The sequence below is a fragment of the Varanus komodoensis genome, unplaced genomic scaffold (assembly GCF_004798865.1).
Source record: "Varanus komodoensis strain SLA01 unplaced genomic scaffold, ASM479886v1 scaffold33, whole genome shotgun sequence".
NCBI classification, from domain to species: domain Eukaryota; kingdom Metazoa; phylum Chordata; class Lepidosauria; order Squamata; family Varanidae; genus Varanus; species Varanus komodoensis.
Window position 1 is genome coordinate 8,726,595 of NW_025335817.1, and position 17,792 is coordinate 8,744,386.

The 17,792-nt window shown below is 49.2% G+C and overlaps 1 protein-coding gene across 6 annotated transcripts in view; it reads left to right on the forward strand.

The window, feature by feature from the left end:
• The window catches only part of ADAMTSL3 (ADAMTS like 3), a 245,472-nt gene that overhangs the window by 399 nt on the left and 227,281 nt on the right, over positions 1 to 17,792 (forward strand). For all 6 annotated transcript variants that reach the window (XR_006415544.1, XM_044438722.1, XM_044438720.1 and 3 more), the window contains exon 2: positions 5,594 to 5,675. Coding sequence is in view for 5 of the 6 variants with exons in the window: in XM_044438722.1 (XP_044294657.1) it covers positions 5,604 to 5,675 (72 nt within the window). In the remaining variant the exon portion in view is untranslated. The remainder of the gene's footprint in view (positions 1 to 5,593; positions 5,676 to 17,792) is intronic.

Below are 17,792 nucleotides of genomic sequence, written 5' to 3' on the forward strand. Positions count from 1 at the left end.
GTTGTTCCTCCCGCCAAACCGATCCTTCCCTCGCCCAAGGAGGACGCAATGGTTCTTGATAGGACTCTCGGGCTCCGTGCGTTCACACGCGTGGCTTTCGTACTAGTTTTTTTGTTTTTTTCTTAACGTGGTGTGTGATGCGATGGAAGGTCCACCAGAAGGAGATTCGATTCGATTCCCCTAGCAGGTTCCTCCGAGCATTCACACACGTGGACGAGAGAGGCTGGCTTGTTTTCTCAGTGTGTCTGGCATGGAAAAGCTTCACCTACTCGGAGTAAGTTCCACTGGACTCAGAACTTACTTCTGAGTAGACGCCCCTCGGATAGCGCTGACAGCCATTTGATGCAATGCGGTAGCCATGTGTTCATCCTACGGCGAGTGGAAGACCCACCGGAAAGGAGCGGCTTTAAGTCATTTACGCTCTACTCGCGTGGGACCCATGTGGAATAACACGCCATCACTTCCCCCGCTGCTGTGCTTCGACTTAGTGACATTGGCTGGGGGAACCGGCCAGTTCTGATACATTCCTAGTGCACTAACTGATCCAGTTAGCATTTATGTATTTAAACTTTATATGCCGTCCTTTATGCATGACATCTCAGGACGGCTTACAACCTTATATTGCACGTACGGCCTGCCTTTTCCCTCTTGGCAAGGAACTCGAGGCGGCTAGCGCTCCCTCCGCGTCGGTGTTGTCCCCACGACAACCCTGGGAGTCGGGTGGCTGAGCGTGGTTGGCCGAAGTCGCCAGCGCGGGACCAGAACCCGCACGGCCCGGGCCGTGGTTCCCCCACGCGAAGCGCCGTGCGGGCGAGCCAGCGGATCCCCCTGCGTGATCCCCGATGCTGAACATGTGAAGTGGCTCCCCGCGAGCTGCTGCGCCTGGAGAAACCGAAGCGCTGGCCGCGCTGTTCCAGCTGGGGCGGTTCATTCGCAAAAGTCAGTGTTGGGTTGCTGTCGGCGCCGGCCAGTCGGTATCCACGTCGGAGCAAAGCGGCCCCTGAAATCGGGCATGACGCGTGTTGCCCGGTGCACCCAGGCGTGCTCTGCGAATGCAGACGAGCGCGGGAGGGAGGCCCTTCGCGAGGGTGGCGGTTCTTGGCGTGCGCTTTGGGGAGGCCCCTGCGGAGCCTGCCTGTAGCCGAAGGCGGCCCGCTCCGAACCGGAGCGCAGAGGCGGTGGCCGTCGCAGGAGGGGAGGCGGGAAATGTGCGAACCCGGGCTTGCAGCTCGGCTCCTCTCGCCCTCCAGTCCCGCTGCATCCAAGGCGGCTTCCTCCCAGGCGAGGGAAACGGCCCCCCTCGCGCACTACCTGTTGCTCCTTACTGCCATGTCTCAGCTTTCCTCTGAGGAGCCCGCGGTAGCCTGCAGAGCCGCCTCCTGGTTCATCCTCACGACAGCCCCGCGAGGCAGGGCGGGAGCAGAGGCCCTGACTGGCCCGGGGCACCCAGTGGCCCCCATGCCTGGGTGGGGAGTAGACCCTCGCTCTCCCGAGGCTCAGTACAAGGCTGTAACTACTCCCCCACGCTGCCTCCTCTCGTGGAGCAATGGCCTCCCTTGAATAGAAGGGGGCTTGCATTCAAGTAGACACGTGCCGTCCAGTCGTCGCTTTGCAGTGCGTGTGGGAGAACGAAGGGCACTCTGCGCGCGTGCAGAGGCACACTCTCCTCTCTGCACGCACGCAGTCACACGTCCCTGCTGCTCGGTCCCGGAGGGCAGCCCGCGCTCGAGGCCGCACCTGCGCGGGGGGCGCGCACGTGCTGCGCCGCTCGCCGGGCCCCGCACAGGCGGCGCTGGCGCTCCTGCCGCCGCGGCGTCCTCCTCCGAGGGTCTCGGCTAAGTAGGGCTGGCGGGGCGGTGGGCTGGAGCGAGAGCCGGAGAGCCAGCCGGAGAGCCAGCCAGCCAGCGCGCTCAAGGGCGGGCGCTTGCTCGCCTGCCAGCTCCGCGTTGCAAGCATGCGGCGACGTCTCTGGTGCTTTGACAGCAGCGGCAGGAGGAGGAGGAGGAGGAGGAGGAGGAGGAGAGGCTCCGCTTCGCCGCCGCCGGCCCGGCCCACGCTCGCTGCCTCCGCGAGGAGCCGCCGCGCGGGGTGGCACGAAGCGGGCGAGCCGGAGAGAGCGGCGGCGCGGCGCGAGGTGGGTGAGGGCGCCGGGGGGAGGCTGGCGGCGCGCGCTCGCGTGGGCCGCGGGCCGGGTGTCCCGAGCGCAGCCGTGGGCGTCGCGGCTCCGGACCCGCCGCCGCCGACAGCCCCGTGGCAGCGCCACGCCCCCGCGCGGCCCGAGCGCCCCCCGCGCGGCAGACGCTTTCCGGCAGCTTTTGCCTCGCCGGGAGCCGGTCTGGGCGAAGCGGGGTCTGTGGCGCCCATGCCCTGACGGGCATCCTTGCACCTGCCCGGGAGGACAACGCGGAGCTTGGGTTCAGTGGGGCGACTGCTTTATGGAAGCCTGTGCTCTGGGTTAACTATGGGCTGTTACCACAAACTACCCAGGAGGAGAGCCCATGGTTCATGGATGGGTTGTGAACTCAGGCCTGTGCACTGGGTACCAATCCGTAGTTCAACTGTGGGTCAGGGTTTTCATGTACCCACAACCTACAGTGACCACCCATACTGTGGGTATCGGAGGGAACAAGGAAGGCCCAGTGGGTTGCAGGTGGAGTCAGCATTCCTGCCAGTCGAAAAGAATCGCCTGCCTGTGCCCCGGGCCTTGCCCCCTCACGCAGCGAGAGGCACTCATAACTCGTGGGCGCAGCATTCAACTCAAGGTCTGAGTAATCTGTTGGAGTGTTGAAGTAATGGTGTGTCTGCACATGTGCAGAGGGCAGTCAGCTTTGAACACCTTCCCACGGAGATGCAAAGAACTGGGTTTCTGGGAAGAGATGTGTCTGACGCAGGATCTGAGTGGAGGGCAGCTGCCCCTGCCTGGCTTTCATCCCAGACCAGGGCTAGAGACCACGTGAGCTGCAGCCCAGCAGCATCTGGAAAGCCATGGGGAGTCCATCCCTCCGCTGGCCAGCCCTGGGGATTTTTCTCGCCTGCCCTCCCCCAGCTCTTCAGCAGGTGAAGTGATGCATTTGTAGAAATGAATGGAGGGGAATCCCAGCCGGAGCAGTAGCTCTGCTGCGTCTGGATGGGGAGTCCTCGGTCTCTGGCTACCAGCTGTTGCTGCTGAGGACACCAGGTGGGGGAAAGGCAGCAGCCCTTGCGCATGATCTGCTGAAGGCTGACTCAGTCTAGTGCCTGAATTTCCCTTCCCTTCCCTTCCCTTCCCTTCCCTTCCCTTCCCTTCCCTTCCCTTCCCTTCCGTGCTGTGCCTTTTGAAGTATAAGCCTAGGGGCAGGGGCTGTGGTGCTTCTTACTGTCTCCAGAGCCTTTTTGGCTGAAAGGCAAGATCAATATACAGTAATAAATGAATAAAAACCTGTGTAAATGATCTCAGCCTACATGGAAGCTGTGCTTGAGGTATTAACCATCATGGTGATTGCAGTGCACTTAGCATCTAAACATTACGTGAACATGAGAGCCAGCGCAGTGCAGTGATTAAGAGCGTTGGACTGGGACTCGGTCCCCACTCAGCCATGGAGCCACCTGGCTGACCTTGGACTGGTCACAGATCTCAGCCCATCCTCCCTCCCAGGGCTGTTGTTGAGGGGATATGATTGAGAGCAGCAGCAGGAGGATGCAAGCCACTCTCAGGTCATAGGAAGAAAGTGAGGTATAAATCTAATAACATATTTGGAAACATATGTTTGTTTATTTGGAAAAATAACATAGCGCTGGTATTGATGTGCAGTTATGTGTGCAGAACAACATCAGCACAGAGTGCCTTTTCCAGGGCTCGGAGGCACACAAGAACAGGTCTGTGGCTGGCGTGTGTGTGCCAGAGGGGCCCTGTCTGAGGAACAGGTGTTGCCTCTACTTTGCGGGAAAGGGAGTCTTCGGAGGGATAATCTAGCAGTCTTGTTTTACTGTACTCAAGCTTCTATCTAATCCAACACTGACTAGTTTTAATCTGGGTGCTTTTCTTATTTATTTTTTTATGTTTGTTGTTTTTTACTTTTGTATCTGCTTTCCAAGAATGAGCTCAGCATGTCGTGCTTGGTCCTTGTGAAGCAAGTGGGGCTGAGAGAGAGAGTGTGGGAGGGAGTCAGTGCAAGGATTAGAACTGGGGTGACCCATTCTCAGCCCGGCTCTCTCAGTCGTTGCAGGAGCTGGCAGGAGTGATGCCTGTTGCAGTTCCAGCACAGCTGGAGAACTGGGGCAGGTCGCGTTCCATCATGCCGGCTTTTGCCTGTTACAGGCATGTTGAACCTCTTTCACTCCAAGCTCTGCCCCCGGGAAGCTCTCTGGGGCTGCCCTCCAGCAGTGGGCCGGTCCAAAGGCAAAGGAGGCGGGGTCAAAATGCTGGCCTCTGTTAGTTGCAAGTTCATACTGCCAGTAACTGAGGCTTAGGAGAGGCATTTCAACCTTTCCGAAAGGGGAAAACTGTACAAGCTGAGAAAAAACTGTAGTTGGCGGTTGCGGGCCGGGGGGGCGGGGTAGAGCTGTGGCCATCTGAGGAACTTGGGGCGGGGGTTGTCAGGTTCAACCCCCTCAATATTTTCAGATGTTGTGCTCTGTTGACATGTTGGAAGAAATCTGACCTGCGTTATCATGAAACTTGTAAATACAGGAAGCTAAGGTAGAAATGGGGGAAGGTTACTCCTTGGCAGGTGCTTGGTCAGCTCCTGCTGCCCTTCAGGGCCTGTTGGAGGGGACCTTCAAAAGGACGCTTTCCCAGGGCGCTCACAAACCTGTTTTTCCTACCTTGGGAAATACTAGAAGGTCTACGGTCTTATGAAGATCAGTGGTTGGTATCATCTAAAACTTGTCTTTGATTACAATAATATTTTGGGTGGGTGGGTGGGGGAAACACCTAAGAGATATTTCACAGAAAGGAACAATCAAACTTTCAATTTTTTTGAAATTAAAGAGTTTATTCCCCCCACCAGTAATTTCTGCCCTCTACACAGAAACTATTACTTGTGCTCCACTTCTACTATCTGAGCCAGCATACCACACCTCCCTTGAGCAAAGCTCACAAGCGTTGCTGCTTTTCTGCCATAGGACTGCATATCCAACATAGTTTGGAAGTGGATTCTGAAACCCAGGAGTTATGTTCTTTTGCTGGGAAGCTGGGCAAAATGTGTTGAAATAGCTCAGCAGATTTGATTTCTCCTTGGCTCCTGGATGCATATGGTAATGGCAGAAGGGAAATGGTGGGGAAGGTTGCCGACTTGATAAACGGACTCGTCAGCAAGAGAAAAACGGCGTTCTGACTCCCCCGGCCAGCTCCCCCACCCTCCTGCCCTAATTGGAAGCACCTCTCCCTTCATGCTGTGCTCATGTTGTTCTCTGCAAGGCAGCTTTCCTGGCCAGCACAAACCTTGGCTGTTTAGGTTGTGCTGTTTCCAAAGCCTAGCTTGGACTTGCTGCCCAGTTTGTTTTAGTCATTCTGGTTCTGGCGGGGTGCACTTGACTTTTATATGCATGCATGCATGCGCATTATATATATATAGATATATCTGTGAAACCTTCTCACTATTTTTTCTTAAAGGTGCAAGAGGATGGCCAGTGCAAAACTCACAGGGCCCTTGTGGGAAGTCACCTGGTTCACTGTCATCTGTGCCCATCTTCAGGTAGGCAAGGGTGTTGCAGAGCCGCTGATGCCAGCAGGCCAGATGCTTGATTGATCGTATGAAAAACCAGGCAGTTGTGAGGAGGGTGAGCATTTGCCTGTTGAAGGTGCGAGAGTGAGTGCCAGCTGTGTAGCATAGAGGTATTTGTGTTCCCCTTTTTAAAGTCGTTGCCACGCCCCGTGCCAAGAGGTGGCCAGGAGAGAAGTGGGCCCTTGATTGATTGCTGGACCTGGGCTAGCTTTCTCCATTAGGGACGTAAATGGAGATTGTGTTTAGGCAGGAGTGTCTACAGTGGTACCTTGGCTCGCAAACTTAATCCATTCCACAACTCTGCTCGTGATCCAAATTGGTTGTGACCCAAGTCAAATTTCCCCATAAGGTTCAGTATAAATAAGGATAATCAGTTCTGTAACTATTTTTTTTTTAATCAGAAAAGTTTGAAACAAAGTGACAAAGAACAACAAAGTGACAAAGTTCTGTACTGTACAGTGGAGAACACTAACCTAGGTGTGGGGGAGGTTATTGTTTGGAGGGAGAGTCCCCCTCCAGAAGGACACTGGGGAGATCTCTTTCAGGGGTTTCCTCTCTTCTTTGTCTCTTAGCTGCAGGGTCAATTTTGGTGAAAAATCTGTCTATAGTCACTTGTTTCTTCCTGCTCGGCATGACCCTCCGGAAATGAGAGACCACGTTATCGTTCGTCAGATTCAACACTCTGCTCGTTACAGTTATGTTGGGGTGGTGCTTCTCAAAGAAATCCTGGCACGGGTGCGCTCCTGCAGGAAAGACGGGCGCAATCTCGGCCATCCCCCCCGGCCCGCAAGCAGCACAATCACGGCCATTCCTCCTGCAATCACGCACATCTTCCCTGCACAAACGCAACTGTGATCGTGGCCATCTCCCCACTTGGGGGGTGGAGATGGCCGCGATCTTGGTTGCCGCCCAATGCGGAGTTCGCGACCCGAGTCAAAATTTTCATGAAATTTTTGTTCATGACCCGATTTGGTTGTGAACCAAGGTGTTTGTGAGCCGAGGCACCGCTGTACTTTGTATGCGGAAAGTACTAACCACAAATTTCTCTTTGGCTTTAAAAAAGGGGGGAAATTCAGGGAGCAGATCCTGTGAAAGAGCTTTGGTTAATAACCTACAGAGCTGCTGCGAGTCACTAAATGTATTTGATTTATGTAATAAATAATCATACCTCACCATTCCTCAAAGATACCAGGGCTGCTAAAAACCTATATTAAATATAATCAATCACTTTAAATCATGACTCTAAAACCACAAAACTGAAGCACAATAAGATCATTGGGAAAATCAATAACAACCACAACCATAACAATAAAAGAGCACTTTCCTATAGCCACAAATTCTACGTAATTAAACAGGTCTTTAACTGGTGCTTGAATAACAACATCATGGGAAACAGAGCAGTGCCTTCCAAAAGGGCATCCCAAAGGCGTGCTACCACCAACAAGGCCATGTGTCAGGAGACCATAAGCAAAGCCTCCTCAGCCTAAATCCTGTGTATGGCAAAGGTGTGTTCTCCTGAGCCACTTGGGGCTCAGTACCTGCTAGTAGAGACATCTTAGTTCCTTGCACTGTGGGGAATTAGAGCAGCAGCTAGACCCAGCCCCCCGGCACCACACTTGAAAGGCCTCCACTGGTGCCCAGCACCACCAGGTAAACTCACTTTGACCTGCTGACAAATAAGGGGGCCCAACAAGCGCTGTTTGTCCAGGGCTCCTTCAGATGAACACACAGATGTTAATAATTTGTTGCACATGAATGGTGTAAACAGTCGAAGTTTAGAAGGAGGTTTTTCTAATGCCAAATTGGATCACATTCGTTTAAATCCTAGACTGGATTGCAAGAACCATGAGCCAGAGGAGAAGAGCTGTGAATAGGCGACTGACCTCCTTGTTTGTTCAAGAGCTTGCAGAAAGACACCTTTGTGTTTAGTTCGACTTTTCTACTGTGACACTTGAATGGGAAGTGTAAAACGGCATCCAGTGAGCGTAGCATGTCCTTTGCTTCCGACACAATATGGAGTTAAATCTCTGGCCATGTGTTGCCCTTTGGGGCATCTAAATATCCCACCCAACACTGAGGCACTATCAAGAGAGGGCTGTCAAGAGAGGGCTGTCCCTAGTCAACCTTCTTCCCTGTTCATTCTCTTGCTTGTGCTCCAGGTACCTTTCAACCTCAGGGCCAAATTCCACTGTGGAGCAGTTCTTTGGGGCCACATTCCAGTAGTGAGCAAAGCTGCAGGCAGAATGAGTGGGACCGGATCCAAAACAGGTGGGGGCAGAAGCGTCAGCGTAATTTGGCTTAAAGCTCTCAGTGACTGGGCTCAGCCAGCTTAATCCACACGCAGTGGCTCTGTATGGGTTGAGTGTGTGGGTTGTTGCTGGACTGAAGTTGGAATGTGGTTTCTGAAGTACTGGTTTTCCTGTTGTCTGAAACCAGCTAACTCACAAGCAGGAAATCCATGAAAAGCTCCAAGATCGGTTGTTGGGGTGTGAACTGTGGCCTGTTCACTATGGTTTGCTTATCAAGCCGGGGTTCAGTGAACATGTCAGTCCACACTTCAGCAACTATTCATAATCCAGCAACAGCCCAAGCACAACCCATACTCAACCCCTGAGCGTCGCCAGTAACTTCCGTGCTTTGCAGAAGTCTTCACTCATCCCTTTCGACTTTTCCATGTTCTGTTGCGTGACAACTCGGAATTGAGATGGATGGCTTAGCACTGTTCCCAATTGATGTACACAAGATACTCAGTAATGCGAAGGTGCAAAATATTTTCATTGCAGCACAGCAGTTACGCAAGCAAAAGCAAATGGGGACCCTGAAGTCCCAGTCAGTACTTGGCAGACGTCTTCTTGGGTGGGGCTCTGTCAGCTCCACACATCTGGACTCTGCCAACCTTCCTGGCAGAACTGCTGCGGCTCTGTGCCTCTGTCACATTGAATGGGGACCACTGGTGAACAGCGACTTCCGCGTCTTTCCACAGAGCCTCAATCAGATTGAGGCCTGGGCTTTGACTGGGCTATTCCAGGCGCCTTTTCGAAGCCGCTCCAGTGTTGCTTTGGCTGTGTGTTTCGGTCCTCATCCTGCTGGAGGGTGGATGGCTGCGCCCTTTCCAGGTCCCTCGCAGGCTGAGGCAGAGTTTCCTGTAGAATTGCCCTGTATCAGGGCTACATTCATCTTGCCTGCAGCCCTAACCCAGGCCTTGCCAAGAGAAAGCTTTCCCACAACATGATGCAGTCCCTACTTGCTTCACCGTGGGGATAGTGTTGTCAAGGCACAGATCACACTGGCACTGTGCATTATACATAACATTTTGCAACCAGGCCAAAAAGGTCAATTTTGGTCCCATCGAACCAGGGATCCCTTTTGTTGCATGTCTTCCTGCAAGGTTCAGCTGGGCTTTGATTTGGGTGTGCTTGAGCGCAGCTTTCTTTTCACCTCTTTTTCATAAGGCACAGCTTTGTGGAGTGTCCAGGTGACAGCTGTCCCACGGACAGCGCTGAGCCTCTTGTGTTGCATCCAGTGGCAAAGGTGTCAATTACATCCATTTCACTTCCAAGCTGTAACACAAGCAAAGGTGGAAAAGCCAAGCGGGGAGGTAGAGACACCTGCAAGGCAGCGCAGAGCTTGGGAGGGGGCATTCCAGCCTCTTAGAAGCGGGGGGGGGGGCAACGCCCCAAAAGCTGTGAATCCACCAAACAACCGGTGGCTGGGGGCAAGAGCGGGATCAGGGGAAGGGAGCGTAGCCCTCTGAGGAACCATTGGTGCCTGGATTAGTAGCCCCAAAGGACTGTGTTCAGCCCACAGGCCTGCGGTGACCTTCCATGTTCTACCGTAAGGGCTAGAAAATGCATCCGAAGGGTAAGCCGCCACCACTAAAAAGAAAAACAAAACTTTGGACATGCCATTTTTTATAAATTCTGAGGTGGAATGGTAGTTTTGGATTAAAGCTGCAGAGAAGTGTAGATTTCGAAGGCTAGATTAGAAACCTCCCCAAAAGGATTTGCCAAGCACACACTCCAATGAAAAATCTGGTGTTGTCTTTGACAGCATTACCGCAAAGCTTATGCAAGTTCCTGCAGTTACTTCATGACTAATGGCAGCTTTTTAATTACTGTTTTCAGGATCCAAACAGCTGTTGTCCCCAGTTTTGCTGGGTGGGTGTTTGTGGGGGGGGGGAGCGTGGGTTGGAAAGAACAAAGGCCAGCCGAAAGCCAAATGCTGCTTTTAAAATTCATTTCATGTTTATGTAATATTTTCTAGTTGCTGTGTTTTTTTAATAAATCCACCAAAAATCATGACTGTGGGAATAGGTCACCGCAATGAAAATAATGCTTCAAAGTTGTATTATTTAAGATACTTATGGGTCAGTGTTCCAATGTTCAATGCAATAAATAATACATAACATTTACTACATAGTATTAAAAGTAAAGATTGCTGGCTTTGGCCGTAAGGGGAAAAAACCAAGTTTGTCTTAAGTTAAGATGCAATCCAGTGGAGATAGGACTGCGTGAGCTGTTGAAGGCTTGGTCTTATCTTAAAGATCTTTGCCTCCTCACCTCTCCTGCTCCGCTCTTATTTTTGGTAGACTTCATTTCAGAGGGACATTTGCTGGCTGCCTTGCCCCCCATCTTCCCCACCAAAGTCACTTCCTCAAACTCGGAACAGCCAGTACATTTTTTTCTGTGCAAGCTGGTCGGGGAGTGAAGAAAGAGGACTGGAGCCCTGATTCCCAGCTCTGAGACTGAAATGTCTCTGACCTCAGATCTGGGAATCTGAGCTATCTGCTGGGACCCCTCAGGCAGCATCTGTGAGCGATGGTATTATTCCCTCCACACTTTCATTAGGAGCACTAAAATATATGGGAGAGAGTTCAGCACATCTCATGTGCATTGAGATCCTCTGCATGATTGGAGTAGATCTGGATTTAATTGTTTGGATATGCCACTGATTTGGATATGCTTTCACTTGTTAGTGCAATGTAAGAATATCCCACTGAATTTCCTCTTGGGAGGAACCAAGGCCATATCCTCAAAGCAGAGCTGTGAGGATAAAATCGAGAGAAGGAGAGCAGCCCCATGAGAGCTGCCGACTGGCCCCAAGTCACCCAGTGAGCCTCCTGGCCAGGTGGGGGCTAGAACCTGGACTTCTGGTGTCTTCATCCAGGAATCTAAGCACTATACCATACTAGCTCTCTACCCATACTGGCTTCCTACTTAAAGACTGTTTTAAAATATGGTAAATTGTATATAAATCTATTATTAAAGAAGAAAGATCTACTTCTGTTTCTGGCTGTGGAATTGCCTTTACTATAGATCAGGAATGGACAACACATGGATACAGGCTGCATGACACCCCCCCCCCCCCCGCATTCTCTGCACTGGCAAATTTTCTGAAGGCAGTGGCAAAAGAAAAGACTCTGATTTTGCTTCCAAACAAGACATGTGGGGAGCATGCCCCTTGGTTGGAAGCAGAATCATATGTGCTCGTTGCATGCCTAGTTTCTAAAGCAAAAGTGATGCATTCGTACCTACACACTGCAAAGTTTTGGGGCAAAGGTAATCCTGCAGCCTCCAGAAATCTCCAGCCCAAGTATAGAAGGGTGGTCATTAGTACAGCTGATTTTTTTTCACTTTTTAAATTATTTTTACCCCCTTTTTATTTTTTTAAATACAGAAGAAGAAAAAAACCATAAATACAACACAATACAACAATAATATACAACATACAATAACTCAATAATTAGAAAAATAAATGATAAAGTGCCCCCACCACTCTGGAGACCAATACTACTTCCACTTAATTCATATATTATAATAATAATATGTAATGTACTTCAGTTATATCCATATCTCCTCCAGAAATTCATATCATCTTGATTAGGTTTGTAACCTTTGCCTTCTATCAGTACTGCTTTTACAAAATCTTCCCAAATTTCCTTATATTTATTTGCTTTTATGAACCCTTTTTGAATTTTTATTTCTGTCATCAGTTTATCATTAATTACCATATTCCGTATTTCATTATACCATTCATGCTTTTGCAAAGCCCAATTCTGTTTCCACTGATTTTTTTTCACTTGAAAAGTAACCCTTTCAAGGGAAAGCACTTTTAGCTTCTGTGTATAGTTGTTTGATCATCCGCATGCTTACAAAAGGGGTTATCATTTAAGTCCCCTGTGCATTGCACACACTAATCCGTTGTTTAGGAAAAGGATGCATGTCAGGAATAATGCCAGCCAGCAGTTACGGCTGTGGAACATCCCGGTCCTGTGTCACATGGACTTGTGAGTCATCAGTGGGATTGTGGGCCAGGGTGCATGCCCCACTGCTGTCAGTGTCATGGACTGGTTAGCATGTTGGACTGGACCCTGCAGACCCCAGTTCTAATACCTAGTCAGACTTCAGGCCAGTCACTTTGAGCTCAGCCTGCCTCGCAGGGTTCTTGTGGACTGAAAATAGAGGAAGGGTGGGGACTCCTTGCAGGAGGAAAAGGAAAGAGGTAAATATAATAAACAAAGTGGCCAAGATATCTGCAAATACAGCAACAGATAGTTTCCGTATCAGTGTACATGCCACATAGTACACAAAGAGAAATGCACTTACAATAATTTTTTTAAATGACACAAGCAAAAGAACATTGATACAAATTGAGAGGCACTGCTGTATTCAACTTTATATTTAATTTTGCCAGAGAGATCGTAGTGAAACAATATTTAAAGACTTGTCAGCATCTACGGAAGACTCTGTTTTCCAGAAATGGTCAAAATGTTAATGGCTTTGGACTGCCTAGAAACGCAGCGAATGCAAGTCTGCACAGCTGAAGTGCTGAACCACCGTGTTCAAAGCGCTCTTAGCACAATTCGTTACCGCAATGCTGCTGTGTGTGAACCACTGCCATCGTTGTCAATGTGGGCGATCCCCATTGCTAGATTGTGCTGCTTTACAGGGCTCCGTAAGGGGAGCATTTGTTTATGGGCGGAAATCATGCTGTACTTCTTTCTGCGGTGCCAAAAATCTGGATGGTTAGGAGGAGTGATTTAGGATGTTTTCTTCTGTCACTACATATAAACTTGCAAGATGCAGAGCAGCAGTGTCGGCCAAAGTTCCTCACTTCAGAGGCACACCCAGAACTCCTCTCTCTCTCTCAGTTCCAAGATGTGCATAGAGTTTGCCTCCCATTTATGCAGGTTCCAGTGGTCCTAGAAGCTGCATCCCCCACAGGTCCATAGGTAGAGACTAGCAAGTTGGCACAAACTGCTACCATTCTGAAGGAAATCCTTAGATTTCCTTGGCTAGGAACCCTTGATCTGCCCTCCCATATGGGTTGGATCTCAGGCTGGAAGGTCCTCTTGGTGGCCACGGCCAGAGGGCCACGGCCTTTCCTTCCCCTGGGCCTTGGAGGGCACAGAAAACTTCCTCGTACTAGGTCATTCCACCTGTCCGTCCAGCTTAGCCTTTCCTAACCTGCTGCTCTCCTGGTGGTTTGGACTACAGCTTGCATCATTTATGACTGTTATCCATGCTGGCTGGGGCTGATGGGAGGTGGAGTCCAAGCCATTTGGAAGGTGCCAAGTTGAGAAAAGTTATTCTAGTCCCTCTAGAGCAGCAGTTCCCAAGTTTTTGTTTTTGTTTTGTTTTTTTGGTCACAGAACCTTTCTGAAGATATGTTTCCCCACAAAACCCCAACTGTATCCCTGATTTTTGCTAAACATTGTGAACCCACAGTGTTCTTCCTGCTTTCATCTGCTCCTATTGCCTAATGTAGTAGGTTTGGAAATAAAGAGAAAACATTTTAAATTGTTTATAACAAATGAATAAAATGATTGTATGGTAATATCCCAAATGAACTCTTTCCATTATTCCCAGCACGATGCAATAGAACCAAATGACGTGATGCATTTCCTTGTATACTGTTTGGGCGCCGACGCGCAATCAAATAGTTGGCCTCATGTGGCTTCATTTTAAAATAAGTTTTAAATTAGATTTTTGAGATTTTTCATGGAACCCCTAAGAGGCTTTTGCAGAAGCCTAGGATTGTGTGGAGCAAACCATTGCTCTAGAGGACCAACAGAAGCCTTTTCCCCTTGTGTGTACCTCCGTTCTTTAAAGCAGGGATCACTGGTGTAGAGGCCCTGTGACCTTGCCCTTAAAGAGAGGCCAAGCTGCTAGCGGCTGTATTCACTCCCAGGAGCACTTCGTGTATAATGCCAGTGGGTTTTCATTGCCTTGTTGAGACCAGACCATCCCCCAATGGTGCATTGCATTAGAACAGGGAACATTATACTGTTGCTGGGAAATTTTATTTATTTATTCATTTATTTAGAATTTTTGTATGCCGTCCCATCGCATGAGCCTCGGGATGGCTTACATACAATAAACAAACATAATACAAATCGTGCAAATAACATCCAGATTCCCTCCCACCTCTGCGTTCTTGTAAGGATTGCAGCTAGTTTCGGGGGGGGGGGCAGGAAAGTCTGGGGAGGAAGTGGGGTGGCAGATTACATCAGAGTCCTTACTCATAACAACGCACAGGTGCAGTGACCCTGCAAGCCCAGCGGAGTGTCCATGTGCCGGTACGCGCACATGCGTGGCGAGCACGGCTCCTGACCCTGGCTGCTCAGCACCGCGTCTGTCCTGGCGCACATCCCTGGTTCCGCCTTGCAGAGGACACAGCAAAGTTCTGTGATGTTGGACACAATTATTTCTGTTAGCTTTAGGCCAGCTGGTGTGCTTGTGTGTTGGGGGCGGGGGAGGTAATGACCTGCAGGCTTTGCCTCTCCCTTCCTCCTTCACCAGGGGTGGCAGCCAGCCTTTGGGTGGTGTCGCTGCAAGGTGACAGTCTATTTATCTATTTATTTTCTATCCCGTCCCCTACAGAACGTCTCGGGGCGGCTTACAATAAATAAGTAGAATAAGACAAACCCTACAGCATCCGACCATTAATATACTAACACCCCAGTTAAAATAAATTAATCATTAAAATAACAGGAAAATAATAAGGGTTTTTCGGTTTGCGGCTGCAATTCTGGAAGTGAGGATGTGGGGCAATTGGCAGTTCCAGGATGATGATCCCTGCACAGGACACTTGCTCTTTGGCAGAAAGAGAAAGCTGTTCACTTTCTTGGATCGCCTGGAGGTTGTCAACTAATTGGACTCGACTAATTCACAAGCTAGCATTTAGCAGGAGCTGCTCCTCCGTGTAGGTTACTTATTGGTTCCGAAGCAAGGGATGTCTTTCTTCCTAGAGAAAGACCCTTGCACATACGGTGATTGCATTCTGCTCTTTCTTATTGCTTTAATGAAGAATAGAGTTGGGCTGACGCTTAACACAGGAATGCGCAGGTAAGCAAAGGTCTAGGACAGGCGGCCGTCTCGGGGCTCCGCTCTGCCGTAAATGCTTCTTGGCTTGCCCCTTAGAGGAGCCTTCACAAGGTTCCAGAAACCTTGGCTCAGGTCCACTTGGCGGATTCAACCTAAAATCAACTGGCTTCCAGAAAGACTTTTATTGTTCTGAGGTTTTTGAAGTAGTTATTTTGCTAGTGTTGTGAATTGTCCGGGTCATGCTCCTGCCACTAGGAGGTGAGAGGCTAATGTGAATAACACCCACCTCAGATGCATTGAGATGGATTTTCCCAGACTTTGCCCCGGCAACGGTGCTTTGCATTCCTTTTCCAGTTGTGGAGACTCCGTTACTGGTGCAACACTCAGCCGCAGCTGCAAGAGGTTAAGTGTGCTCCGTGGTCTTGGTATATATGCAGCAGAGACAAGAGTGATCATTCCAGGAGGACGGGTGGGATGCTAGATGGGGGAAGTGTGCTTCAATTTAGTTGTCAGGTTAATACAATATCCTAATGTATATAGGATATGGTTATTAAAGATTGTGAAGTGTTCGTTTTTTGTTAGCTGCAATCCCTCACCTTCATAAAACTTAATGTTGCTTTTCTGAATGTGGTTGCTGGCATCTGCTGTGGGTGTTAGTGCATTAAAGCTTTTGCCATCGGAACATGTGTTAGTCATTAGACTGCCACAAGGCTTGTGGTTGTCCTAGCAAACATTAAAGTACCTAAAATGGTACCAACTCCAAATCCTTCTCCATTGGCCAAAAAGCTCCTGGGAACAGACTTATTATTATGGCATTAAATTATACTCCACCTTCCTCCTCTTGCATGGAACTCAAGGTTCTCTTCCTTGTAATATTATTTAACAAGTCTGTATGTGCTGGCAGGAGGAACCAAGGGAAGAGATTTATCTTGGAAGAAGATTCTGTAGCATGAGGGCCAAAAAACAAAGCAAAACAAAAAAAACCCGCCCTGCGCATTTCCTTCAGTGCAGAAAAGGACAGCGAGCAACATGAGGATAAACAGAAACCATCTCATCCCACCCTAAGTTGGAGCCACTTCCAAAACTTGCTAGGGACATCAGAGGAAGCAGTTATGCAAATGCAGCAAAATCAGCACACCTGCATAGCTATTTTTGTTTGATTTTGATCTGGTGTGCGAGAGGCAAGGAGTCAGTGGAACACGCCACCACTGATGCTTCTCCCTGTATGTGGCAGGTGGGAGAGGAAGGGGATCCCCAGCATATTTGGGTTGGTGGGCACAACCAATAGGTGCTTTCACAAAATGGCAGCCGTGGTGTGCAAAGGGTCGGCTTGTCCTTTCATCAAATAACGCATTTCCCAGAGGGCAAATCAGTGAGAATCAAAATAAAGCAACTTGCCTAAAAACATAACAACACAGAGGTGGTGCCTGAGCACCCAATGCAAAACTATTCTCTTAAACTCAAAGGAAAAGGTTGCAGGAGGCTGGCCCTTAGCATTGCAGAAATCCAGTGTCCCAATGAAAAACATAATTATACAAAATCTTCAGTAATATAATAAAAATAAGGAGGGGCCAGGAGCTGGCAGCTGTCAAGCAAGGTTCCTGAGGGCACCATGTTGGAGAAGTTTCTTCAAATAGCCTTGGGGGTGCAGCAATCTGGCTAAATAAATGACTACAACAATCCCAGATGCTGCCCCATTGTGTGGCTTCGTGTTGTGTGGAAAACAATATTTTATTAAAAGGAAGCTGAAAATGCAATTTGAATGCTACAAGTTAGTTTTGATGTCTTTCCTTTACCTTGCCAGAGGAAATAGCCTTGAAAATGAGAGAGCAATTAGATTACTAGGGAAATGTATTTGTTTAGCATTGTGAATATCATATTTTTTAAATATCCTGTTAGTTTACTTTGTTTGTAAATCACAGCCTCTAAAGTCATATCGATATCTACCCTGTATATGTTAAAGTACCAAACATTTTTGGACTTGAAAAGCTATGTATTGGGAAGTGGATGAATATATATATATATATAGGAAGCAAGCGCGTTATTCATTTAACACACATCTTCAAATTTTTTATACTGCTTTGGCATGCACAGTGCACGAAGTGGTGTACAAGGAAAACAATAAAACTACAGACCATAAAAACATGCAATGAAAGGCAAGATCAATGCCTTTATCTTAAAAATATGCCAGGGCAGCCATAAAGTGCAAAGGACAAACAGAATATGATTTAATTTTTATTGATATTTTAAATCTGCCCATTGATGGAGGTTGTCTGGGTGTATCACAAAAACTAAAACAGGAGTGTCATGCCAATTTCAGCTTGGATGATGCCTCCCATTTTGGGGAAGGTCTTGGGAATCATATTCAGTGATGGGCAGTGCCAAAGACTAAAGCAACTGGGGGCAGGGGTTCCAGCATACTTTGCTTAAAGCTCTTATTGCCAGCGACTGAGCCTGGAGAGAGACTGGGCATGTTTACATTTCTGAGTGGGGAAAAGGCTTCACAACAGCTGGGAAACCTCCAAACAATTCTAGCTGGAGGAAAGAGTCCGGGAAAGGGGATGCAGCTGTCTGGGAGTCTTTGCTGGTCTGAACTTGGACCCTGGGTCTGAGTTCTGGAACCCTGAACTAAAAGAAAAGAACACAATGTAACACAAGCAACAACCCAGGAAAAGAGAGAAGCAGTGTGGTGTAGTGGTGAGAGTCTTGGGCTGGGCCTGGGGGAGCCAATTCCACTAGGCCAGGGGGTCAGCAACCTTTA